Genomic DNA, 26930 nt, shown 5'->3' on the forward strand with positions numbered 1-26930 from the left:
AAGTAGCAGATCTTTTTCCATTTGGCATTGCAAAAAAGAGGCATGAAAAGGTGTAGCAGGAACCAGTGCTAACTCAACTCCTACTCCGTAATTCTTACCATGAAAACAAGTGTAAGAGCAAGCCTTGTACCACCAAGCTCAGCCACAACTGGCAGTGTGTGAGAAAATTAATAGTAGCTGGCTTCCTCCACATTAACACATGCATCCAGACACAAACATCACAACTATCAAACTGCTAGAGATCCATTCTCTTTTAACATCAGGAGATAGTCTTCACATTTTTGATACCCAGAGTTAAGTCTTCTCACCAGTAATTCTTGTTACATTTGCAGAGGAATCTTTCTTAAAGCGCAGTCGCTCCAGAGATCATATCCCATCTGGAGAGACTGGTTAGCAATGAGTAAGAGCTCTTCCTCCCTGCTGGAGACCTGAAGTGTGAGCGCCATGAAAATAGAGTTATCCCTGTTACCAAAATAGTGATGTCTTCACTGAAGTATAAATACAAAGTCAGTGTTGCAGTGTCTCTCAGTACAGCTGATAGCTTCCGATGCTCTTGCTCTGCTCCGTTTTTTGCAGTAGACTGAGATACTATGGACACCTGCTCTGGTAGGAATTTGGGAACACGCTGGACAATTAATGGGAATCGAGAAGGTTACCGCAGAGTAGTCATCGTCCTAGCAGTTGAAAAAAATATTTAAATTCCAACCTACCCTCCTTCCTCAAGGCAAGCTGAGTGACTTGTACAAAATGCGTCATGGTGCATGAGTTAAGAGCTCTTGTGAGTTGGCAGATGGAGAATGCTTAAGTTATGACTGGGTTAAATTCTGATGTGAAGACATGCTCTAATACTGATCAAAATACTGGTCATTCCTTACTTCTGTGCCATTTGTTTTTTCCATTTTCCTTCCCAGCTTTCCCTCTTCTCTCCCTGCAGCTCTGCTATTTCAATCACTCAGCTTTTCATTATTCATTAGCCTTCCGTTATTCGTCTGTTGCCAACCATGCTGTCAAGTCCTTCAGATACAAAACCAGACAGCTTTCCAGTATGCTATGAAATGCTTTCCACATGATCAGAAGTCAAATCATCCTTTTGAACTCAAACAAATTAAGCGGAAGAAAAATCATAGCTCCCTTGTCCGGCCAAGCACTTATTTAACCCTGGCTTTATTAAGGCTATGGTAGCACGGAAGAACAGTAAGTCCTGAAAAAATATCTTGTTTATTAATACCAATTTTTGTGGAATAATTAAGGGAACTATTATAGCATCTTAGGATTCTGTCACACAAAAACTGTACAGAGAACAAAAAATTCAACTGACATGTTTGTACCCCTAGAATATGCTGTCACTTTGCAGACACTGCCCTACAACACTTATAATCCGTTGACCCAAATCCTCACTTGCTGCATTAAACAGGGTTAATAAGCAAAACCAGCTCCAGCAGGAATGCCACACCTTATAGTAAATGCTGGCAAGACTGAAGCTAACAATGCAAAAGGCTACGCTAGAGATACAGGAATAGAAGGAGGAAGGAAGCACGTGAGGGAACGAAGTACATGGTGTTGCAGTTGCTACGCATCTACTCATGTCTTTGCTGCTTCTTCTTTAACAGTTACATTTATTCACTGTTTGAGAAGAGAGTTCGCTTCATAGTATATAAAGACCAATATTCCCTGTAAACAGAAAATGCATTTTTTTTTTTTCCCCCCAAAAAACAGGGTCTCACATGCTGTGAACATTTTCTAAGCTGGGAAGCACTTGTGGACACGCACAACTACCACACTCTAGTAAGTAATTTAAAATCAATGGAAGTTTCTGTCACTTAGCAAAGACGACATCTGCTGTCACAACAGTACCTGAGATGACTACTATTGGTTTTATAATGGTGAGATAGCAACGCTAAGAACTTCAAGCCCACTCTTCTGGATTAGTCTATATCATTAACATGGTTTCCTTCGCTCATAGCATGCTACCCAAAAGCTACTTCAGTTCAAAGGCAGACATTTTATTTCTGGTGACAAATTACTCCAGGGAGTAGTGGTTCTGCAGATCCATTAATATTCAAAAATGAAAGTATGTAGAGTATTAATTAACTGCATACTGTCAAATTAAATTAGACTTAAACATTTAATTTTTTTCAGCTTCAGCATGACTTTAAGCAGTTTTAATGAAAACGCTAAATTCATCACCATGTTCTAATTCTGTAAGTTCCCATTTTCCTGTATGTTGATGCCAGTGGAACAAATGGCATAATCTGAAAACAAACCAGAAGGCCACATTCTCCAGAAATCTGAGTTTCTCCTATTTCCAGCATCGATTCTACACAAATACATTAATCTGCAAAAAAGAAAATCCCCAAACTGAAAAAATCCCAAGCAAATGGGACAATAGTCACACATAATTATCTGGATTAAATAATGGCATCAAAATACAAGCATGGCTGTATGATTAAGTAGAAAAGAGATTAGAAGAAATAGTTACTCCACATTTTATTACCAGCTTTGCATGTTTTCCATGCAACTGGCTAAAGCATGCACACAGCCCCCAAGCCCTGGTGATAGAGTTGTGGCCATAGTGAGACAGCTTAAAAAAATTGCAAAGACATCCTCTCCATGTCTTGTGGAAGCGATCTGATCCATCATAGATATCTAGTATATAAAAAAATATCTTTTTTAGGGGTTTGAGATTCATATTTATTCTCTCTATCCCTTTGCAGAGGTGTGTACACTATATACACTAAGCTATATTCTCATTTCTAATATACAGTGTAAATTATAAAGCAAGAACAACGAACAGCCAAATGTTGACCCAACAGCAAAACAGATCAAGCTTGGTTGTCAACAGAAACAAATCCCTCTTCATTCCTGGCTCAAAACAGTCACTCCATAGATGCTTCTACAGTCAGTCTTTCCAGGGGTGTTTCCACCCATGGGCTCTCTGTACCAAATGACCCCCAGGCTTCACTTTCCCACCCACTCCCCTCACCACCTATATGATGGTTAGCACTGAGGAGAGCCTTTGCTGATCAGGGCATCTATGCATGTAAGAGGAAAAGTGGTTTTCTCCTCATACCTTTTAACCTTTGTGTCTCGGATTATCAGATTCTGTCTTAAAAGGGCCTGTCTTGCCAAACATAAGTATGTCATGCATATGATATGTTCAACATGTAAGCTCAAGCTTGTCCTAAGTTGAGGGTGCCAATACTGCATTGGTGACTCATGCACTGCTTGGCTATTTCCTATGTCTGAACTTATCTAGGACAGGAGGAATGAAGTGACAAGAACGTACAATATTTCAGTTACATCAGCGATGTCCAGTTACTTTAGTTTTCGACACCTGAAGTAGCAGATGTAAAGGTCTTTTTCTTTACATTCCTCATTTAGACATACGCAATATGTAATAGAACATGCATAAGTAATTTTCAGTTTACCATAGAGTAGACAACTTTTAAATTAACATCTTGTCAAGAAATACAAATATCGCTACTGGACGAAAACACAGGTTTTCTACTGCTATCAGCTACTCTAGCATAAATAAGCATTTACTCCAATAAATTTAGTAGGGTTTTTTTATATCAGAAACAGCCCTTTTGTGTACAGACAGTTATGGCAACAAGTATTTAGCTATAAGATATTAGCATGCTGAGCAAAACTAGCTAAAGGGACATTTTTCCCCTCTCACTGGTGCTCCTTCTGATTTTCACAAAGTTCTAAGGCTTTGTCTCTAAAGATCTACCAGCCAATGAAAGTCCTGCTCAAAATGAGATTTTAAGAGGATTATCTGTGGGCAGAACTTGCCTTTTATGTCACTTAGTCCACCTAACGAAAACAAACATCAGAAAAATTAATTTAGGGTATTTCCCCCCCCCATTATAAATGCAACTGCAATCCCTAACAAGGGAAAGTAGGAAAGAGCAGCCAAAAGGAAATGACAGACGAGATCTGATTGTAAAGAAAACTGATCTCAAAAATGTACACATAGAAAACCTGTAATCAGTAAACACCAAGAAAAAATATTTCACAGGTTTCTTCCCATGTTCTTTTCCTTTCACGCTCACACTTCTCTCCTTGCCTGATTGTTGTCTGGCACTGGGACAACAGAGAGCTCATCACCACTGCCTTTTCCTTCACCACCTGAGAAAACCATACTACCTCCCTCTCTGAGACAAGAAGAATCCTCTGGCTGGAAGGCTTCACACTATTATTGCTATCTAGAGTTCACAAAAGGATTCAGAGCTGCCATGCAGCAACTTCCCCCGGAGAGCTCTAGGGCTTAATGTTAGAGGGGTTTTTTTTATTTGGGATTATTTTAAATCATGCCAGAAAGGTACGTGATGCTTTAGCAATACAGAGATAGATCTCAGCTAAGCATCTGCAAGGGTCCAGCCCAATTCTCTGTTCAGACAATTAAGAGCTGTCTTTTAGATACTTGGACTGACACTGGTTACCTCCTATCGCTGCTTTGTCAGAGAAGATGTATTTGTGCAGGTCAGGATGGTGGTACGACAGACTTTTACTGTCCATGCCAAAGATACCATATGACTGAAATACAACCCATCACTGGAGCATTGGCAGATGAAGAAGTTAAAGGAAACAAGGTGACAATATTAGCCAGCATGACAGTGGGCTCAAAGTAAGACATATGTAGTCATTCAGATATCTGCAAGCATCATCGCAACCAGAATTTCAAGGGCAAGTACCAAGAAAGACAGTGAGATAGCTTTGTATGACAGGAAGCTTGGGACACAGCACATTTATCCATCTGAAAATTTAATAAGCCAGTAGTCAAGTCTAATATCATAGGCAAATCAGATGTGGAGTCAGTCTCTTGGTTGCTCCACCAGAGATGAAGGTTCTCCTGATAAGCTTTTAGCCTTCATTTGCAAGGCTTATGTGTTTTGTAAAAGACAAGAAGGAGCCAAGACAGATTAAAAAAAATTAGGGTAGTCTAGTGAAAGTGGTAAGTTATGACAGCAAAAGTCTTCTGACCAGCTTTCAGGAACGTAACATCATGTATATCAAGCATATTGTACTAACAGAAATATAAGGTAGTAACAGCCTGTATGAAAGGTTTAATTGGCTGGATGAGAGACAACATTAAGAGATTTTTAAAACTTCACAGCCCAGGTGTGAACACGTAGAGCAAAATCCTGAGGCTGGGCCAGAAAGACAAACAGGAAAGCAACAGTGCCTGTAGTCATCAGAAGGTGATGTGATGGCACTCTGCAAGCCAGAGCTTTGAGGCAGACCTTTAACTTGAAGGCGAGCCTACCAAAAGGGCTTTCTGTATGTAAAACTTTTATTAGAGCATAAATTAGAATCAGGTAAGTTCTGAAAGACAGGAAACTCAGCTTTGTTAGGTAGAAGAGTAAAAAAGCTGGCTGAAAGCAAAAAGATACGAGAACAAATCTTGCTGCTGCTCCTTACAGAGCAGGACTTTCCCCTCCAGCCTTGCTCTCAACCCAGCAACATGAAGTCCTTCCCTCAGAGCAAACTCTCCTGCTTTTCATAGCCCTAAAAAACTTGTTGCAGGATCTGCTCCCTGTTCTTCCCAGCAACCTTCTCATCTCCACTCCCACTGCAGGCCTGCTGCTCTCAACCTTTTCCCCATCTGCTCCCCCCACCCCTAGCCCAGAGGGCCCCTTAGCTGCCACTCAGCGGCTTTCAGGGAAGGTACACTCTCTGCTCTGTCAGACTCTGAGCCAGGAAAAGGTGAATAAAGTACACAGATTTCCTCCTTTTTGCCTAGGGACGGTCCTCTTAACACAGCACATGGTACCTACGCAGCAAATTGTCAACCAAGAGAACAGTTGTAGTACAATTGACTATACAAAATGCAAGGCAATGCAGAGATGAGAAGAAATACAGTTCAAAAGTAAGCTATAATCAAAGTTACAGTTTTAGCTATCGTATCTGCCCCCATCAACCTACTCCCACCTACCACAGCTATTTATTTGTTTAGCATCACGTGAGAAAAATCCCTTTGCACATTTGAATTTTGGAAGAATTATTAGTATAACTCTTAGCACAAAAAGGACTTTTAAAGCATAGCTTATAGTACAGCCAAACCCAGTAAAAACAAGGCCTTATAGTACAAGAAGCTTTACAAAATCTTCTCCAAATGGTTCAGCATCTGACTCACTGAAAACATAAAACCACGGAGAACTTCATAGGATTGGGCCATTTATATTTGAGAGGTACAGGAATGGTTTCTCAGACCTCCAAAGGAATCATCTAATAGCACAAGGGAGTTGCAGACTTCCATGGTCTGACACCCTTTTCCCTGCAAGATATTGCAGAGCATATAGATGAAACTGCTGCTCTTGGGAAGACTGAAGTGAAGGCTGCAAATGTTTCAGAGGGATGCATACCATAGTAACACTGCAGAACTTTAAGTGCATTTGTCTCCATATTGCACATCTATGGCACAGTATCTGTTTATGCCTATAATAAACACTAATCAGAAATCGAAGCCATTATACATCAGCAATGGGGCAAATAGGTGTTATTAGGTAGTTCATTTTTCCATTTCCTGACCTTTAAGCATTTCCAGTCTAGCTGTACTACTATGTTAATGTATCCTCTTACATTTAACTTTGCTTCAGTGACATGCAGATCATTGCACAAATTAGAATCAAAATGAAAGAGTTGGCCTCAAGGTCAACACGGCAAGGTTCAGTGCCAGTAGATGGGATTGATTCCCGATGCAGGCCTATTAGTCATAAGGCAGCAAAAGCTGGCAGCACAGTTACCAGGGCTACTCTTAGCATCTACAAAGAAAAAGTCCAATTAAGAGCAGTCCATGTTTTCTGAAAGCACTTAAACAATCTCCTGGGCACAAGCAGATGGAAGCTGGAATATGGGGCAATGATCAGAGGCAAGTTCTTGGAGTTCAGAAAAAGAAAGGAAAAAGTTAACGATGCTTTTCTTCTCTTTCTGGAAGTAACAGTGCTAATGAACCCAAGAGAGCATGCTGAAAGATACACACATCACATTTCCAATTAAATGATTCCAAGAATTAAGATTTGTACTCCTGTAAGTATATAAACCAAGCAAGTTTCTGAAAAAAATGACATTTTACCAGTTTTAGATGAGATCACTCCAAGCTTCCCTACTGTAGACTACTCGTGTCTAACTAAAAGCAATTAACAATCTTACATTCAACACATTTGTATTGACACAGTGATAATTCACTCCCAGTTCACTACATAAAGCACTGGGAAGTTTCTACAACAGAATGCAGCTAAAAACAAAATTAATTTCTTAATTTCTCTTAAATCAGTAGCAGAAAAACAGTCTTGTCTCAGCAGTTTGGCACAGCAAGGGATAAGACACAGCCAGACTTACCCGTTGCAGAAAAGAGATCTGAAAACATTGCCTTTTTTTAAAGAACATATTCAGGCACACAAGAACAGGTAAACATGCAATATGGCCTGAATATAAAATCTCAAAAAGATAACTGTAAGGATATAATAAAAGGGTCAACATGGTAACATCTTAAACCAAGATAACACCGCACAGCTTCACTCTGTCCTTTCCACACTACAAGATTAAAGAAATAGCCTTAGGATCTGCTCATACGCTACTATGAAATACTCCAAAGTCCACAATACTCGTCTTCACTGGTGCTTTATTATGCATATAACAGGAAATTCATATTTTTGACTTGGTTGGTTTTAATCAGAAGCAGGCAGAGAAGTGCTCCTGCAGTATCAGAGGCAGGACAGTGACTACCTCTCAACAGGTGCAAGATGAAGCATTCATTGGTAGGACAACACATCCTCTCTTAACAAGCATCCTCACATCCATAAAGGCCAGTGTGCATCACACCAGCTTCACAGATACACAGTCCTAGCCGCTGTGGTGCCGAAGACTAAAAAAATCTTCATTCCTCATTTTTTCAGAACCAAGGACAATATTTATGAACAACCACCATTGCGAGAAGAAAAGCAATCATTCTGTACCAGGCACTGGTACCGGTTTAATTTGCTATTTAAAGTAGAAAAGCATCACTCTCAGCAGAGTCATCCCAGAAAGCCTGTATGCTCCACACTGGTCTATTTAAGAATCATCACTGCATTCATCAAGGTCCACTGCACAGCTGGACTGTGCTGATCTCCCAGTAACACTACTTACTCCGAAGGGGTTTTAGGAGAGAGGAGGTAAGAACAGGGACACTCTTCTCTGCAGGCTAAAAACATTGCTGCTCTTCTGTGAAGCAATCAGCTGATACTCCTACTGAGAAGCCCTGACCACATTGGATGCCCTGTTTCAGGTTCTGCACAGCACATAATAGACATCTCTTACCTGACAGATTTTTATAACCAGAGGCTTCAGTTCTTTGAGTACTTCATCCATGCAGAAGATCAATGTCTTTAATAGCAGTAACAGGGCCCAGGTTTATTCAACTCAAGCTTTGAGTACTTGAGTACACTCCCTGTGTACTCAGAAGGAAAGAGACAGGCTCGTCCTGAAAAAGACTGAAACCCAGGTAAGGCTTTCCCAGAGAGAATTCAGCTCCACCTCCCTCCATCACCTTTTAAAGGAGTCGATGACTGTTGAGATCCTAGGTTAGGTATGTTAGGTTAGATAGGAAGGAACCAGACCTGTGTATGAACTCTCAAGCTATAAGACTTTATATTATATAAAGATAAGTGGGCAAAGCACTCCTGAGGGTGGCAGAAAATGTGTATTGTAAGTACATGGCCTGTATCAGAAAGTGTGGCCAGCAGGAGTAGGGAAGTGATCGTGCCCCTGTACTCAGCACTGGTGAGGCCGCACCTCAAATACTGTGTTCAGTTTTGGGCCCCTCACTACAAGAAGGATGTTGAGGTGCTGGAGCGTGTCCAAAGGGCAACAAGGCTGGTGAGGGGTCTGGAGAACAAGTCTGATGAGGAGCGGCTGAGGGAACTGGGGTTGTTTAGCCTGGAGAAAAGGAGGCTGAGGGGAGACCTCATCTCTCCCTACAAAACTCCCTGAAAGGAGGTTGTAGCGAGGTGGGTGTCGGTCTCTTCTCCCAAGTAACAAGCAATAGGACAAGAAGAAATGGCCTCAGGTTGCGCCAGGGGAGGTTTAGATTGGACGTGAGGAAAAATTTCTTTACTGAAAGAGTGGTTAAACATTGCAACAGGCTGCCCAGGGAAGTGGTTGAGTCCCCATCCCTGGAGGTATTTAAAAGACTTATAGATGCGGCACTTAGGGACATGGTTTAGTGGGCATGGAGGTGTTGGGTTGATGGTTGGACTCGATCTTAGAGGTCTTTTCCAACCTTAATGATTCTGTGGTTCTACATTCAGGCATATGAAAGAGAAACAAGGCATATATTAAAAAATATATTAAACTACTACCTGATTATTTAAGAATAATCTGATTTTCTAGGCTTCTATAAAATTGCAAACTAGATGGTACATCCAGAGAAAGTCAAAGCAGAGAAAATAAAAGAAAATACTCAGTATGCAGTATACACTTTATGTACAGATCTCTTCAAAAGTGTAATACCAGTAAACATAAAAGGTTTACAGGAAAAGCTGTGAAAACATCTTGCAAAATTTGAGAGACTACTAACGAAATGATGTAGAGTAAATATGAGTTGCAGAAAGATATCCAGTAATGTACAATGTTTCCCAGAACTGTCAGGTACAGTCATTTCTCTGCTCAGAAGCAGTCCCACATTTCCCATATCTCTTCCCCTAGGTCCAAAGACTCCTCTTAAAACTTTTCGCAGAAACTCTAATTTCTTATGATACATGAGAGTTATAAAAATACCACCATTCTCTACCATCAAGAATGTATTATACCTTCCACCAGGACAACTGTTTTGCTAAAAAAGAAAGCTTGTGTGATGTCTGTAGTGTATATTGCTACCAGACAGAAGAGTTGTCTAATATATTGCATAGGTATCAGGCATAGCTTATTATGTATAAAACCCACACACACAAAAAAGGCAACAGAAAGCAACCAAGCACAGATGTCAAAAGTGAAGTGTTTAATATTAACCTCCCTTCAGACAAGAGTATGAATCTTTGCAAACAAAAGGTTCACATGCGTATATATCAAAGGATTTATCCCGCAGAGCTCAGATCTACCCATGTAGTATTCCTACCACCCACACTTCCCTCTCTGCCCAGACGCTCCCATGTGCAACCCAAACGGATCCATACACACACACCACAAGACATTCTTCACTACTATGACTTGCAAAATTTCTATCAACACCACAAGCGCCATACCCTACAACAGCTGTGTATGGTTTCCCTACCTCCCTCTATTCCAGGCTGTCAGCAAGGTCCCTGTTCCTCCATGCCATGTCCCTCGCATCACAGCCCATGCCATATTCCCAGGTGACCATGCATCTTCCTCTCCTCCCCATCTGTTTTTCTTCTCAGGGCATATCTCCTTTTCCTCACTCATCAAGATTACCACCCTCCCCTCACTCGTAGGTAGGAAGGGATAGGGCACAAGGCATCACTTGGTGTACCAGCCATAGGACAGGCACTGTATTAACACATGGGGACAATAAACACACAAAACCCAGGAGGGATGGAGGGAGGCTTTTTTCACTCATGGTTCCTTCCAGTTGCCCGTGGTAGCTGACCCCCACTCCACAGCAAAAAAAAACCATTTAAATCTCCTATTTCATTTCATTGCCCCTACACTCTGTCATGCTTCTTACTGCCATCTATATTTCTTTAAGAGAAAAGTGATTTGAAGTGTCAGTATCTTAACCTCCTCAGGCAGTGAGGCAGGTAGGTATTATTAGCAGGCTGTCGAGTATTAATGCCTACATCAACTGCTCCTTTGATCTACAAATAACAACAAACCATTGCAATAAACCAGTCTCTCAAGCAGACACCAGCTTCAGAGCATGCCCTCACAGCTCCGTCTTCTACCTTTCAACAAGGCCTAGAATATCCCCTGACATTTTAAAATTAATTGGCTACAGAGCTCCTATTATTTCCATATTACCTCCAGACAAATACAGAAATGCCATCCAATTGAGTGTGCTTGATCCTGCTTCCAATAAAATTAAAGGCAAAACTCCCCGACTTCAGTGTGGAACAAAGTGACTTTGTAAAGCAAAGGAAAACCCATATAGATGTCAACAGCTACAGTTAACAACAGTTAATCCAGACCTGGAAAATCAAGACTTCATATTTTAACTAAAACGCTTCAGATGTTTTCATCCATGCTACAACCTATTCTGCTGGAAAACACAGTAGACAAACATGTAGGGCAGCAAGTTGCATTTTAGGACACATATCACGGCAATTACTCTTAGAATGAGATCTCAAACCCTAGAAAGAAATCTGTCATTTGATGGGTTAGGATTAATTTAAAATATAATCATATTTTTAGACCATATCTGAATGTTTTTTCCTATGCAATTATAATAATAGAATCCAACGCATTTTTCATTTTTTCAAAAGAAAAGCAGCCCCTCGTGGATTTAAACTGGAACATCAGACACTGAAGCATATTCACCATTACTGCATGGTTTTTGTCTGATGTCACTGGAGGGCAGAATGAAAACTGCTTGCAAGTATTAAGAGTTCAACTGCCACATTTAAGCATACTTGTTCTCAACAGACTGACTTCTTATGTCTGTATACTCTTGGGGAGATTATGACAACATCCCTGTATTTCTCGTGATGAAATTTTAGATATAGATATCTAAAGTTCATTATGCATTGGTTTTATTTTAAAGAAAAATCTATTATAACAAAGATTTTGAGGATCAAGAGTTCTTATTTTGCACTGAAAAACAGTAAAGAAAAACTGATTTAATGCTTGGTAACGCCTCAGATCCAATATTTTATTCTTGAAAATAATCCTGACACCATTAAAAAACTTAATACTACTGATCGAACCCACAAAGCATAGTTTAAGAGGTGAGAGTTCTCTGTTCCTGGGCAGGTAAAACTAGCCTCAGATACGTTATCTCTAAACCAGATTGCTACTTACTGTTTCATCTTTATCAAAAGTTGTTTGTGTTTTGATTGTATAACTCATTATGAGTTGTTACTATAATTGTATTCATGAGAAAGCAAAGAAACTGGGCAAACTATGCTGAGAGAAAATGAGTAATTCTGGTGTTACAGTCTCTAGTTGAGGAACAAGATTCAGATTTTACAAAGAGAACATGTGGTGACTTATCTAGGGCACAAAAATAATCCTACATGAGAGAACAGAAGCTGCGTTCAGGGACTCTGTTTTCCTCTGGATCACTGTAAGACAATTCTGAGCTACATGTCAAAGGTTTTCTGTGGAACTGCTAGCCAAGATTAGATGAAAGGTAGGCCGGTAGTTTCCCCCTGGAAACCAAGTACAGGCATAAAGCAGATTTTCAAAGCAGAAACAGCCCAGAACAACTGGAGAACTAGATCAAGTAGATGAAGAAGAGCAACCTGGTGCAGGCTCCTCCAACCAAATATAAACGTGTAAGAGAGACAAGCCCCACTGACTACCATCACCAAGAGAAACTGGACCTGCACATAGAGATGAGCAAGTCCCATTGTGACAGTGATTTCTGAACTTCACCCATACTTACTTTACTGCTAGTACACCTCTAAAACAATAATTAGATATTACCAAATTGTATCACAAAAGTCATATGTACAGGCATGTATGTCTGCTCATGTTACTGCATGAGGCTGTATAATTTACTTTTTTCTCTTTTACTCTAGTTCAAAACAGTTTGTGGTCCTGTGTTCAAAAGGTCTCATGAGAGTTTTCAAAGAGTAAGAACATCTGCAAAGGTGACTGGAAAAGTTATATTATTTCACTCACGCACAGACAAAAGCACAAAAAAGGTTCTACGTGAAGGTTCAAGCCATAGCTTCATTTAATTTGCATGAGGACCATTCGTGAGACTTAACCCAATGCTTTTTTGCTGCCATTGAATCCTCACAGAAGAGAAGTAATTACATTTTTTTAATACTGCACTTAAAGTAAGGCTCAAAGGAGAAATTTCTTAACCTATTTTTCTGGTAACAACCCCTCTGTCAAGGAAGTGTCCTAAATCCATCAAGGATCAGGTTCTAGGGCATTGCAATGAGAGTCTACAGTTTAATTATTTAGTATTTATGGAAGCCTGCACAAGTAAGCAAGTTGGAAAGTTATTCAGTTCTGCAGGCATTAAACCCGAGTTCTGGAAGAAAGATCAAGACATACCATCACACAGCAAGGCTGCAGCCACAGGAGCGGCCATACCCTGCTTGGATGTCTTGGCATGGGACTCAGTTCTGTTCTCTTAAAGACAATGAGAACTACCTACTGTCCGATCCCGTGCACAAATCAGTGAAACATGCTTTAGTCCACGGATGCTACTTTTAAATTGACAGTATTACTTGCCAGATAAAATGCTATTCAACTTAACCTTAGGCAATAAAACTGGAATATCAATGAGATTGAAACTTTACTTTTGAACAGGTATTTCCATTAGGGGTTCTCAAGCACCACAAGAATTCATTTGTGTGTAAAACCTGCAAACAGAAAACACATTAATTTGACAAATTTACCTCAACACATTAGCTTAATGGCTACATACTAACATTTCTGGTACTTTTTTCTCTCAATATTAGTGATAAATTAACTTGATTGTTGTATTTTTCTAACCTTCAACCAGAAACTGAATATTTGTATTTTTAAAGACATCTAGGTCTGATTCAGAAAGCATTCCTGGAAACAAAAACAAACAGCCCTGTTCACAGTGAAATTAATGAAGCTGTTTTCCTGCAGAGCTCTACCCTTTATCACCACCAAACATCCGCTGAAGTCCCAGCTTTTTCCTGTCTGTCCCTCTGCAAAAAAACACCCAAAACAAAGGTACAGACAATCCCAGCAACTGTCCCGGCTACTGGAGCAGGTGACAGACAGGTTCTACCTGCCTTTCCCCCAGCCCCAATTTGGGTCTCTCTCCTGTCCCCAGCCTGTAGAAACTTAATTATCTCAGACAACTACTCCTCTCTGTTTCACTTGAAATTAGCCAACGGCTTCAAAAGTAACTAGGTAAGGGAGTGACAGATAGACAGACAGAAAGTGCAATTGGAGAAGTCTCATCAGCCCAGGAAGATAGGCTATAAAAAAAGTTATATACAGCCTCACCAATTTAATTGATTACTCACACAAAGGGATTTCCTCATGTGTACAGGTCTGCAGAAATAGGTGTTATGGTATTTCAAAAGCCATTACAAAAACCATAACAGAAATCTAATCACAGCAACTTCAGTGGGAACAGGACCTGATCTAATATATAGCAAAACACTATTCTCTTTCCAGCTCCATTCTTCCTAATTAGTATTTTGTCATACAGAGTCCAGTGTGTTCTCATCCTGGTGGAAAGTTTTAGTTACAAATGAAACAAAATACGTTTATATTTTCTGTATGGATTTTGTGACAGATTTCCAGCTTACTAGTAAATCTGTAAAATTTTTCTCCCATGTTAAAGGAGACAAAGTATATAATTTTTCTTCAAGAAGCAAAGAAATTCGTAGAGGTGAAAACTTAGTATCATGAAGAATGGACTAATTTAAATTGCAAAGTACAAAAAATCTCATTTATATTTTTCATTTTTAAATTCCCAATACAATTAAGGTATATATTCACATGAGTCAGAGAACATATTTGACAGAGCTTTCCCAGTGTATTGTAGAATAGTTTTTTCATTATGCAACTAGCTCTGCAAATTGTTTAATATTAATAAAATTAAACATTCATTGATTTTAATTAGTCTTTTATCATATAGACTTTCACAAAATAACGGATTTTTTCAGCCAGTTTCTCTCTTGGCTTTAAAGAGATGGGCCACATTTTGAGAACAGAGTTAAATTTCCCAGTAAAACCAAAATATCTGTGCATCTCAAAACCAAAGTATTTCCGCATGTCATGCAAGGCCAAAGCTGCAGAATACTATGGAAGCGATGTAGGTGCCCAGTATGGAAATCCTAAAAGTTAAAAGCATATTTGTATTTTACCAAAAGAAATTCTAAAGCCTTTTATCTCAGAATTTTTAAAGGCCCATCAGTTTCTAGCCACCAACAGCCAGTACAGTAACAAGAGATTTTAAAGCGGCATCAAAACTCCAAAGGCACACAGTGCAGACATTGTTTCCAATGTTATCAACATACCATTCTCCAGTATGGACAACGGCTTGCACACGCAGATATGGATCCGCGTAAAACTTCAGTTCCTCTGAAGCAAATTCAGCCTAGGCCTGATCTCGCACATCTTGGATGCAATGGAAAGACTCCTGTTGACTTCAGACTTTGAAGCAGATCCTGTCCCATTGGATCAATTGGGGTTCTTTTAAATTCCTAAATATTCAAGGTTAGATGGAAAGCATCATCTTCACAACCTTCCACTTCCATGATATACTGGGAAGAATGGCAAACTTATCAAATTTCCTTGCAAGTGCTCTTTTCCTAATAACTTGAATGATAGCATTACTCGGATGCGCCGATTTTTAATGCATGTCTTTGTTTCTGCTGATGCCCTTAAACACCCTTGTGCGATTTCCTAAATGTGTAGTTATTCCCTTACAAGGCTGGCAGATAATAAGCAAATACAGAGAATTGTTCCTTCAATTAAACTGGTGCTGAAAATAGGGACCGACATAAACAGGAAGAGGGAATTGTGCCAGAAATTAATCTATTTCTTAATTTCTCTATTAAGATACAACTATCATCCCAGCCAATATTTATATTACTCTAACTAAAAAGACATTAGGAGAGAAAGGGCTCCGGTTCGCAGCTCCGCCTCTCCTTCTACCACTGTCTCCCATCTGCTGACTTTGCCAGGACCACCAGCACCTAAGCTGAGGGTCTACAGGACAAGTGGGGGGGTTTCCTTCACACTTGCAGGTTGGCTAGCCACCATCCCTTTTGCACCCGAATGAATTTTGGTGGATCTGTTGGCTCTTCTACCTATCAGACAAACATATAAGAAGAGTTGCAAAGCTCAAAAGACACTCTTTACATCCTTTTGGTTATCATTAGCAAAAAGAAAGGCAATACAAGTACATAAGGTACAGTGTAAAACAAAGGGGTGGCAAAATGCTTTATTTCAGATATGTGGGAAGGCTTTTGGCTGGGAAATAGCTTTCAGTACAGGTTCTACCCATGTATGCTGTTCTATAAAAAATAATTCCTATAACTGATTTTTTTGTTTATTTTTGCTCAAGAACTACACTGCAAAAGAATGTTTGAAAGGTTTCTGTATGTTAAGCCTTAAATAAACCACAGGTAACAACTCTACACTAACCATGTTTGGCATAGGAACACCAATAAACCTTTTTTCCATATGTAACTTGTGTGATTAAAACCATGAATTCCACATGTGCTAAACTAAAGGCTTTTTTTAATAAAACATTTCTGTGTGTCTTAATGTAAATACACAGCATACTCAAAAAGCAGATGTGCTATAGTGACCATAGATAGACCAAATATAACAATGCTTACACAGAAGCTGATTTTTATAAGCGATTGTGCTGGTTTTGGCTGGGACAGAGTTGATTTTCTTCACAGTAGCTGGTATGGGGCTGTGTTCTGGATTTGTGCTGGAAACAGTGCTGATAACACAGGGATGTTTTCGTTGCTGCTGAGCAGCGCTTACACAGAGTCAAGGCCTTTTCTGCCTCTCACCCCACCCCACCAGCAAGTAGGCTGGGGGTGCACAAGAAGTTGGGAGGGGACACAGCCGGGACAGCTGACCCCAACTGACCAAAGGGATATTCCACACCATATGACGTCATGCTCAGCATATAAAGCTGGGGGAAGAAGAAGGAAGGGGGGGACGTTCGGAGTGATGGCGTTTTGTCTTCCCAAGTAACCATTACACGTGATGGAGCCCTGCTTTCCTGGAGATGGCTGAACACCTGCCTGCCGCATGGGAAGAGCAGTGAATGAATTCTTGTTTTGCTTTGCTTGTGTGCATGGCTTTTGCTTTACCTATTAAACTGCCTTTATCTCAACCCATGAGTTTTTTCACTTTTACTCTTCCGATTCTCTCCCCCATCCTCACTGGCAGGGAGCGAGCAAGTGGCTGTGTGGTGCTTAGTTACCGGCTGGGGTTAAACCACAACAGTAATGGATCAATGTAAGCTCTCTTCCCTAATGAAGGGCTAAGTCCAAAGTGAAAGGTTAACATGCTGTTCTTTGTCTCATCTAGAGAAAACCTTTTAAAAGCCAGAAATTACTTGCAGGAGGCCACCACATGCTAGAGCACTAACTCCTTTCTAAGCAAGACCTTATTTTGATTGTGCCATAACATTTCTTTTTTGGCTGCATTTCTACCTTTTCATTCCAGTCTTTCATAGCCTGCATTGAGATTTGGGAACTTGAATGAGGCTAACTTCTCTATATTGGTTATACAGTTACAAGAGAGAAAATGATGCTCTGAAATACCACTAGGAGCATGACTTTACTCTGTTGGCTATATAGGGTATATGTAGGGAAACTAAATTAGGTACTTAAACACAGGGCTGTGAATAGTGCTCAGACCTACCCAAGGATTTGGAAGGGTCCTGCACTCCCTGTGCCCAGCAAGTCTTCATACTGCTAACAGATACCGGCATTTATCTCAAATGTCTACATGCAACTTAAAAGACTTATCTGCAAGGTTAAGTAAGTGCCCTTGCAGGTACATAGTGTTCATTGCCATAGACTAAATCGCACACTTGGTTTGCGTGACTACTGTCCAAGCTAAAACTGAGAGGGAAAAATTTTTCTAATAATGACAATAAAGGAGAAAAAAGTGTCCAGTAACAGCTAGAAATATTGTTATAAACTTGTTTCAACGTGTTTTTCATAGGGGATGAGGAGAGGGGAGGTGGGGCAGGGGACTGAGGAATGACTTTCTTCAATTTAAAAAAAGTGTTTTGGTTCTTTCCTCCATACATAGAGGAGAGTGGTAGAAACAGAGCCAAAGCTGCATTTTCAGTTAATGAATTTTGTCAATAAAAAGTAGGTGATATATCTAGTAGACAGCACTTTGTGACAAGTACTTATGATTTGCATCACTTTGGTACATCTGAATACAGCTGTCCATGTAGACTGAGGACCAAACATCTTAAACAGAAGAGTCCCCTGAGAAAACAAAGCATCACAGCCAGTTGAATATGCTTGCAGCAGGTAGTTAATTTACTTTCTTCCTGCTGTCATGTCAGCTACCTATTTCTAGCATGATTCTTGGTGGGAGGTATGCAATACAACCTCCCAGATCTCCTGTGTGTTGTATGTAAGGGCCCACATTAGTTAAGACACTTAGGTAGCAGTGAGAGATGCACTTGTTTAAAACTTGAGAAGATTCATCACCGCAGATGAACTTGAAAATGCTGCAAAATGTATTATATGCTCTGCTTTACTAAAACAACCCTCTTCTCAATCCTTTTGATATCCCTTCTGCTATTAAACATATCCTTCCTTCTGAGACTCTTCACTTGAGAAAACAACATGCAATCCTACAGTGACCTGCATCATCTTTTTGGCAGGGGTATTTCATTTAGGTTTTGGATTGTGGCCTAGTTGAAATGCATATTTTTTTTTTCCCCCCAGAGTAATAAAAGAAACTGCCAAATACTTCTGGAAGGTGTACTTACCTCATGCAATAGCTGCAGAATTCAAATTACTGTCATGTGAAATGCCAGGTGGTGAACAGTTTCCATAAGCTAGAACATTCAAGGATTACTTTTCACCAGAGAGTCTTCCCATGACTCTTCACCACATTTTGTGAGACCATGCACTGTATATAGCACATACATCTGGGAAGGTTTCACGCTGCCTTTAGTGTAGAATACCACTGAATTTGCAGCTACAGAGAGGTGAAAGGAGAAGTGCTGTTGGACACGGTCACACAAATTCTCAGTTGGTATCATCAAGAGGCTGCATATACTTCCCCAGCAACTACAGCACTGTTTAATTTGCACAGAGGCTTAAAATACACCCCCAGCAAAACTGCCAGCATCTGAGGCTCTCACTGGATACTACAAAGTGCAAAACTTAACACAGAAAGGATACGTCCTCATGAAACTGGAAGAACATAATGGCCTATTACATATATGGCTGTTCACTGAATTCTTACTCTTCACAGAATTAAAGTTATTTGGATGATTAGTAACAAAGAAAAATGTAGAAGCAAACACACAAACAAAAGCCCCAACCATAACAACATTTCAGTGACAGAAATAACACTAGATAAGCTTTAATGCACATTCTGGCTCTCTTTGATAACACATGACAATTCAGAAGACTAAGCTGTGCAGGAAGATACATACAGCAGCAGTGTTATGCATGCACATCATCTCACAGGTTCCCCCTAGTAAGTGGTTAGTGCCAGTCATACATTCCTGCATCTCACACATTAGTGTCTACCGTGATGGTTGATTTATGTTGTGATGACTCAGAATTAATTCACAGTTAGAAGCTGCAAGCTTCAGAAAATGCCTTGTGGAGGTGAGTGGTTGATGCATTCTGTGCTTTGCCTGCACATGGATGCGTGCAACTGCCAAGTTACAGTTGCCTGCTGCTCCCAGGACCTCCTTGCTATGATCTTATAATTACCATGTCTTGATTCAATAAGAATTCTTGGGCAGGCCACACAAAACAAAACCAACACTGACATCAGATGGATGCTTAGCAGGTTACAAAAAAGAAAACAAAAACAAACAACAAAAAAATCACTTCAAATGAAGCTTGATTGGACATGTTGTTGAAAAGGTGCTCAAATTACCTGAACCACTTTGATCTTAAACATGGACCAGGGGCAGCTGCAATGAGCTCTGAGCTTTGGCACATTCCATTATATGAATGGTAGTGAATTTATAATGGAATGGTATGGATGGTTTTTATAATCAGAAAAACACACTGACCTTAACACTACACAGGTGGAGCAGCATAATGACCCGCCAATTGTAAGCGCATCAATTCCTGGGGAAAAGTTCAATGAGGTTAACTCAGCATGTATCCCATAACGAACATAAGTGACATTTTAAAACATTGTTTTTTCCACAAAAACCTGTTTGTCTTTGCCAACACTTGAGTTGCTTCACTATTCAGCACTGAGTATATATATCTTACCCGTGTTAACAGCATACTACATTATGCTCCAGTAGACCTGGATGTTGTCATACTTCAACACCGAAATACATGTGTTTAAAAAAATAAGAATGGTGTTAACTACAATAAACTTTTCAGACTGTATAAGATTAAGCATCCTATTAATTTAATTTAGAAATTGAAAGAAAACAAGAGGCCTGAATATAACAACAGACACCATCAGCGGATCTTCAGCTTCATTGTAAAATCCTCACACTGAGTGAGCTTAGATGGGTAGCAGCCCATCAGCATTTCTGCTTTTCATCAATTTATTGATACCCTTGGATACTCGTGGGGACCAGAAGCAAAAGGAAGTTAATTTCAGTGTACCATACTAGAGCTGACCAGGTATCCAACATAATTCTAATAGTCCAAGATCAGACCACAAAATACAGCGAATGAACCTAATCAACCTCAACCACTATGTCAAAACCCCACACGTTACAAAACTATACAGAGAAGCAATGAAACAAAGAGAAACTTCCATCTGAATCTGGGAGAACTAATGAGCAAGGACAGAAGGGTCTCCAAACATGCAATAAAACTCTAAATTAAAGAAGCTTACATCCACAATTCAGTCACAACAGCAACATTTACATCTGTATTTCAGCTCATTCTCCCTCCTCTTTTGTTACTGGGGCACGCCGACACTTTACAGCTTCTCCACAGCACTGGCAGGGAAGCACCTCAGCAACAGGACAGTCTGATACCCCCATCTCCTCACATCACACCACTCTGGAGACTGCTATCCCACCCTAACATTCCTTCCCATCATCAGTTTCTGCTGTGTACTCAGCAACAGCTGAGAAAGCAGAAAAAAAGTCTTATAAGAACATGATTGAAACCACTACTGAAATTGTCAATTCAACAAGAGCACAAAAATGAATAAGAGAACCAAAAGTGAAGGGCAAGGTAGAGGATTTTAGGAAGAAGTTCTACTGTTTGGAAATGCTCAGCTAAAAAAAGACTTACAAAACAGAACAATGCCATTTGTTCATACTCCCCTGAGATTAAGAGACTTTCAAAACACATCATAGTCATGAAATTACACAAAATAAGTACACATTGCTTTCTCATCTTCCTCTACCTTTCAAAAGCCACTAAATCTCACGGACATAGTCCATTTTAGTCCCAAATCTACCAATCTACAGTCTAGTAGCTCTTTGCTTTTATTCAAAAAGCATATTTCCATTGGAAATAAAACAGGGTGATCCCAAAATTGGGCAAAGAGCCACATAATCTTTGGAGACAAATACTCAGAGAAGTTAATCCACACAGTTTTTTCAGCTGTCCATTAGGAGCACACACAACAAGAACATTTCCAAGTAACCAGAACTGTAAAACCACTTCTCACAACCACAGTCACCACGAATTTTCTTCAGCCACACAGAAGCTGGTTTTAGACCTAATAGCTTCGCCCACAGCAAGAATTAATATATGGTAGCATTTTCCTTGACGTAGTCCAGGAGTTTTGTTTTCCTAACAAGAGGAGACAAAAAAAACCCACAGAACATTACCCGAGGCTGCTCATGCTTCGGTACCAAAAGCAACAGTATGGCAACCTAGTACAAGGTACATATGGTACTTTCCTGATCTCTGCCAGGATGTTCACAGCCTGACCCACAATGACACTTTTCAATAAAATTAAAGTTTCATTCTCCATAAGCAATTTGAAAAACCCACAGCCCCACTCCTACCTTCAAAGCCACTCAGACCGTACCACCAGGTTACACAGACCAGAGATACTGCATGACCAAACCAAAAGCTCTGGAGCTCCAGAGCTCCTGGACACGCACCCCGCTGCCTTCTGCTACACTGAGTTCAGCCACAGCAGACAACACAATCCTGAGGTGTTGTAATAAATTCATTCCCCCCACTGCCCTGTTCCTCAAAGCATCTCAGCATTACAGACTTCAAGTCATTTTGTGAATGGGAAGCAAGAGTAAACTGATATACGTCAACTGCCTGGCTCACACATCATACAAAATCTAAACTGAGTCACAGAAAGTTTTTTGCATGGAGATAGGATGTGTTGTGATGCCTTCGCACATTTAGTCCAGAAAGAACAACGCAACTCAGAGTTTATAGCAAGCCTGACAGAAGCCCCAGCTGCCATCACCCCGTCTGGCCACGAACACCCCATGGGGCAGGGGAGCTCCAGTGCCACACTGTGGCTGGGGCTCTGGCCATCTGCGGTGTATTTACACCCCTGCTCCAGGACAAGTGGCATATGTGCCTGTAGGTGTTCAAACTTTAATAGTTATAGATAGGAAAAGCGCTATCATACATATGATTAGATTTACTCAGGGGTACATTTATGTTAAATGAAGTGCTTCAGAAATGTAATTACAGTTGAAGTGCACTTCAGGTAAATTGGAGAGCCTGTGATCAGACAGACTATCATTCTGATGAACACTGTTTTCCGGATTTCTTTGTTGTCTGTCTGCCCACCTACGAACTCCTGTCTTTACGTTTAGATTGCACACTTCCCAGCACTTTTGTTTGGTTTTCATGTGGCACTCGTACAGCATTTGCCCTCCTCTTCTCAGTCCATGACCGGGTCTGCCAGTTGCTGTTGCAATGAAGGTCTAAAAAAGCACTTATTTTTAGTAAATGTGTACACAAACATACCATCTCAAGGACCAGGAAAATCAGTTGTATCATGTTTTGAGCCTGTATGATAAAGAAGTGAAAGGAACAGACTAAAGAATACTGGAGCTGTGCTGTTTGTGTTGAGACTACTCACAGCCTGAGTACCCATTGATCTTCTGGCTGAGAACAACAGAGGTTTTCAACAAAATTAGCCCTGCATCCACAGAAGATGAGTAGTTTCTTCTGAACTCTCTGTACAAGATTAGCATGATTCAGGAGGAAAGTAAGAAGGAGAGTCCCCTCAACAGTGGAGTTTTCCTAACCTATTTCTCCTTGTGAAAAAACAGGGGAATTCAAGTTGATTCAATTGATGTTTACTCTCTCTCCAGAGTTCTGTTTTTCTCTCTCTCGCATCTTCCAAAACCTTCTCTTTCATCACCTATCATTTAACATTAAGATTTCTTGTTTGCCACCCAGCTCTGACAAGCCCAGCTGTGCCTCCACACCTCTCCCTTCAGGTTTCTTGTCTCCATTTCTGCTATAATTCCATCTCCCCTTCTCCTCCTCCACTCTTCATTTCCTTCCGGTTTGTCCCTCTCCATGCAGAAGCCATTGCTAGTCTCTGCAGCTGATACTTGACCCCCCATCCTGCCTCTTAAGTAGTGTCTGAGTACCTTCTGGATTTTTCTGCTTATCATACAAGTATATAACATCATCTTTATGCATGCAATGTCCTGCCTGAAGCAATCCTAAGACTCATATCCTGCTGGTACCTGCCATCGTGCTTCAAAACCCTACTCAAAAACGCTTTTTGCAGTAAGCGTTTAGGTAAAAAAAATAAAACACTGATCATGGTAAAGCTGGCATGCAAACAGCTTAAATCAATGTGTTTCACACGTCTGCATACATGTGTACACACTTACTTGTACATGATTACATTTCTACAGTATCCTTGCCTCCTGCTGCTGCCCATGCTTTCTGTATTGCTTGCTCTTAGCCCGTGAACTGTTCAGTGCCTTGGGGTAGTTTGTATAGTAATTAGCCCAGGAGATCGAGTCATGATGTGCAGTACTGGTTAATAACAACTCAGACTTTGCAAGAAAACCCATCCAAGGCTGAAAAATTATTTCACTCAGTGGTCAACAGTTTGTTTCTAGAGCCACCAGTGAATACTTGGCACTCAGCTCCCTGAAGGCTTGATGCCACTTGTGTAGGGGTTGATCTTGTAGCACAGAGAATGGGCAACTGCCCAAATATTGAGCCACCACTTCAGACTGAGTACCACACACCCAGCCATGCTAACAGAAAAGATATGCTTTTCTATCAACAATAAACAATTTGTTAACAATAACAGAACAGCAGATATGCCTTTGTTTCTCCGTCACTCCCTTCTTCCTTCTCTCCTGCAAGCATCAGCCCCAATATACTGTTAATTAACAGTTGCCTGCTGCATGGTTTAAACATTGCCTTTGCATTGAAGGGATCAGAATGACTTTTTTTAAAAAAAAACCTTTCAAATCTCAGTCTGCAGAGGTTCAGTTTTTATAAATATCAGAGAAAAAAAGGTAGTACTGGTTATTTAGGCTAGAAGTGTTTGTTCCTTCTATCTCTACAAGTGAAAATATGTAAAAGAAACTCCTGTATTTTTCAATTTTGCTAGTTACTCCTGCTAAAGCCACTATTTTAACTTACCTAGCTATAGTAAGAAGTATATAAAATCCCTCAGAAAAAATGATGTTTTGTGACTGCAAGACGAATCTTGCAAATTCTCATGTGTAAATTAGCTAAATATCTCAAACCAGTATACAAATTAAACATTTCCTTTTCCCTTCAGACAAGAAGAAAGAATGTAATGTCATTAGGAAAAAGAATTAATATGTTAATTGAGGATTTTAGTTGCACAGAGACAAGCCTCAGTTGCCTTGAAATCTGGCTCAAAATCAGAGTTACATCTGCTGTGGAAAGCACTCTAGGTTTTTCAAGTAAAGGCACAAAATCTGTACATATTAAATTAAAATGAAACCTCTGATTGTTTTACACCAAAGGCAAATTAAAGAGATAGCAACATCTTCATGCCATTTTCAGGTGAGATCTTCCATTTGCTAATCTACAAATCTACCATTGTTCTCAATTTGCAGCCAAGTCTTGAAGGCAGCAGGTAGGAATATTAACAACAAATAGCTGACATTATTATAAATGTTATTGTATTATAAACTATATTATCTGGGGGTTGGACTAGATGACCTTTAAAGGTCCCTTCCAACTCAAACCATTCCATGATTAAATGCTGATACATTAAGATGAAGTTCAGAACTGGGGTCCTGAACCAAGACCCTCCATGAAGCAAGGGGGCATATGAGCGTAGAACAAACCCCATTATTTCTGCCCCCAACAAGGTGACATCTCAAACACACACCCACCACTAAGACCTTGAGATGAACAGAGACTGAAGAGAAAATGAGACAGTATTCACTACTGTGATAAGCTGTGGTCTCAGGACAAACAGACCCCAACTGTTCATCAGATTTTCTACAGGCACTGCAGAAAGGAGGAGTTTTAAAAAGAGGGGATGGAAACAGGATGATATAGTGTTTCCTTTGCCAGACAAGCAGGAAGAACAGCAAGGAAGAGCCTGTGAAGATTAACTAAAAAGGGGGAACAAGCGTTCAGGGATGTTGGCAACAAAGACTGACCAACAACAGTGCTAAACTCAGCGTGGAAGGAATGGTGGTCAGAAGGGTGTCCACAGGTCATTCATTCCTCTGAAAATGAATAAGCTTATGTTTGATATATTCTGCAGAAACAGGAGCCGCCAAAGCAAAGCCAGGGGGGCAGCAGGGAAGAGAGAAAATACAGTCAGAGGAACATTGGTCTTTTCTCTGAAGTAACAAGCGATAGGACGAGAGGAAATGGCCTCAAGTTGCGGCAGGGGAGGTTTAGATTGGATGTAAGGAAAAATTTCTTTACTGAAAGAGTGGTGAAACATTGGAACAGGCTGCCCAGGGAAGTGGTGGAGTCCCCATCCCTGGAGGTATTTAAAAGACGTGTAGATGAGGCGCTTAGGGACATGGTTTAGTGGGCATGGTGGTGTTGGGTTGACGGTTGGACTCGATGATCTTAGAGGTCTTTTCCAACCTCAATGATTCTATGATTCTATGCTCTGTAGGTAGAGGATGCTTCCAGCAGTACTATGGATAGACACAAAGTCAGGCACGTCCATTCCTACAAAGGATATTGCAGTAACTGAGGCCCCAGGGAATGAAACACTGGACAATGAGCTGGAGAGCTCCAGAAAGCCTCTTCTCCTGCAGAGCCCATCTCAACCAATCAATTTATTCCCAGCATCATTTCTTATCCTCAGAGGGATCAAGTTCTAAAAGAGCACAAAATTTTTCTTGCTCTGACAAGCCTCTGGGAAACTAGGCTTCTTAGCAACCTTCTCCCCTTCCTCCTCTGCATTTTGACAGGCTGTTCACCAAACTCCTTGGCTGTATACGTAATACTACAGCTACCAACAGCACACAATGAAAACTAAAGCAAGTTGGTATTATTGCACCAATAGGAAAGGTCTCAGAGTTGATGTTTCTGCATCATCAACATTAGTTATCCCCTTAAGTGGTGAAATGATGCATATGTCTGTTTCTACCTGATATTTTCATTAGCAATGACATTTTCCAGGAGAAGTGGTCCATAGATATTTTTGATTACTTGGTTCCACTTTTTTCTCATGAAGTAAATTTTACGCTGATGATAGGCATTGACAGTTCAACCACTGGGCACAAAAAAAACCACTTTTGCACATTGTAGGACAGTTGCTGGAACAGCAGCTGCCAAACTCCTCCTAGAGCTCTACCACTGGGACTCAGCACTGGCCTGAGTAGAAAACATTTTGCTTGACGAAGTGGAACTGTGTACACCACCACATCTTCAGATGGAGTAATTTCTCATCATTCCACTGGCTCCAATATACTACAATTAACAACTGGTTGAAGGGACTGGCTTCAAGTCTTCAGTCTCTCCCTGACAGTCACAATTTTCTTAGTGATGTGGATACTTGGCAGTACACTGACTTAAGTAGAAAAACAGTTTAACACAGTCCATTAGCTACTTGTGAAATGAAGTTGGATCTGAACTGCTGTCCTAAAGGGTCAGCGGAATACTAACATCTGCAGCTGAGTTAATGCTTACCAAATGAAGTTTACCACTGAACAAGCTGTAAACATGAAGCACAAGGAAACCAGACCTATCTCCCAA

General features: G+C 40.4%; 1 protein-coding gene across 5 annotated transcripts in view; it reads right to left on the bottom strand.

The window, feature by feature from the left end:
* Positions 1-26930, bottom strand: part of HECW1 (HECT, C2 and WW domain containing E3 ubiquitin protein ligase 1) — a 271819-nt gene that overhangs the window by 184693 nt on the left and 60196 nt on the right. For 2 of the 5 annotated variants that reach the window (XM_076330764.1, XM_076330765.1), the window contains exon 2: positions 19859-19916. The exons of the other annotated variants lie outside the window; for them this stretch is intronic. In XM_076330764.1, coding sequence (XP_076186879.1) covers positions 19859-19885 — 27 coding nt within the window. In that variant the 5' untranslated portion in view covers positions 19886-19916. The remainder of the gene's footprint in view (positions 1-19858; positions 19917-26930) is intronic. 5 annotated transcript variants of the gene reach the window in all.

The sequence above is a fragment of the Aptenodytes patagonicus genome, chromosome 2, assembly GCF_965638725.1.
Source record: "Aptenodytes patagonicus chromosome 2, bAptPat1.pri.cur, whole genome shotgun sequence".
In the NCBI taxonomy this organism is placed as follows: Eukaryota; Metazoa; Chordata; class Aves; order Sphenisciformes; family Spheniscidae; genus Aptenodytes; species Aptenodytes patagonicus.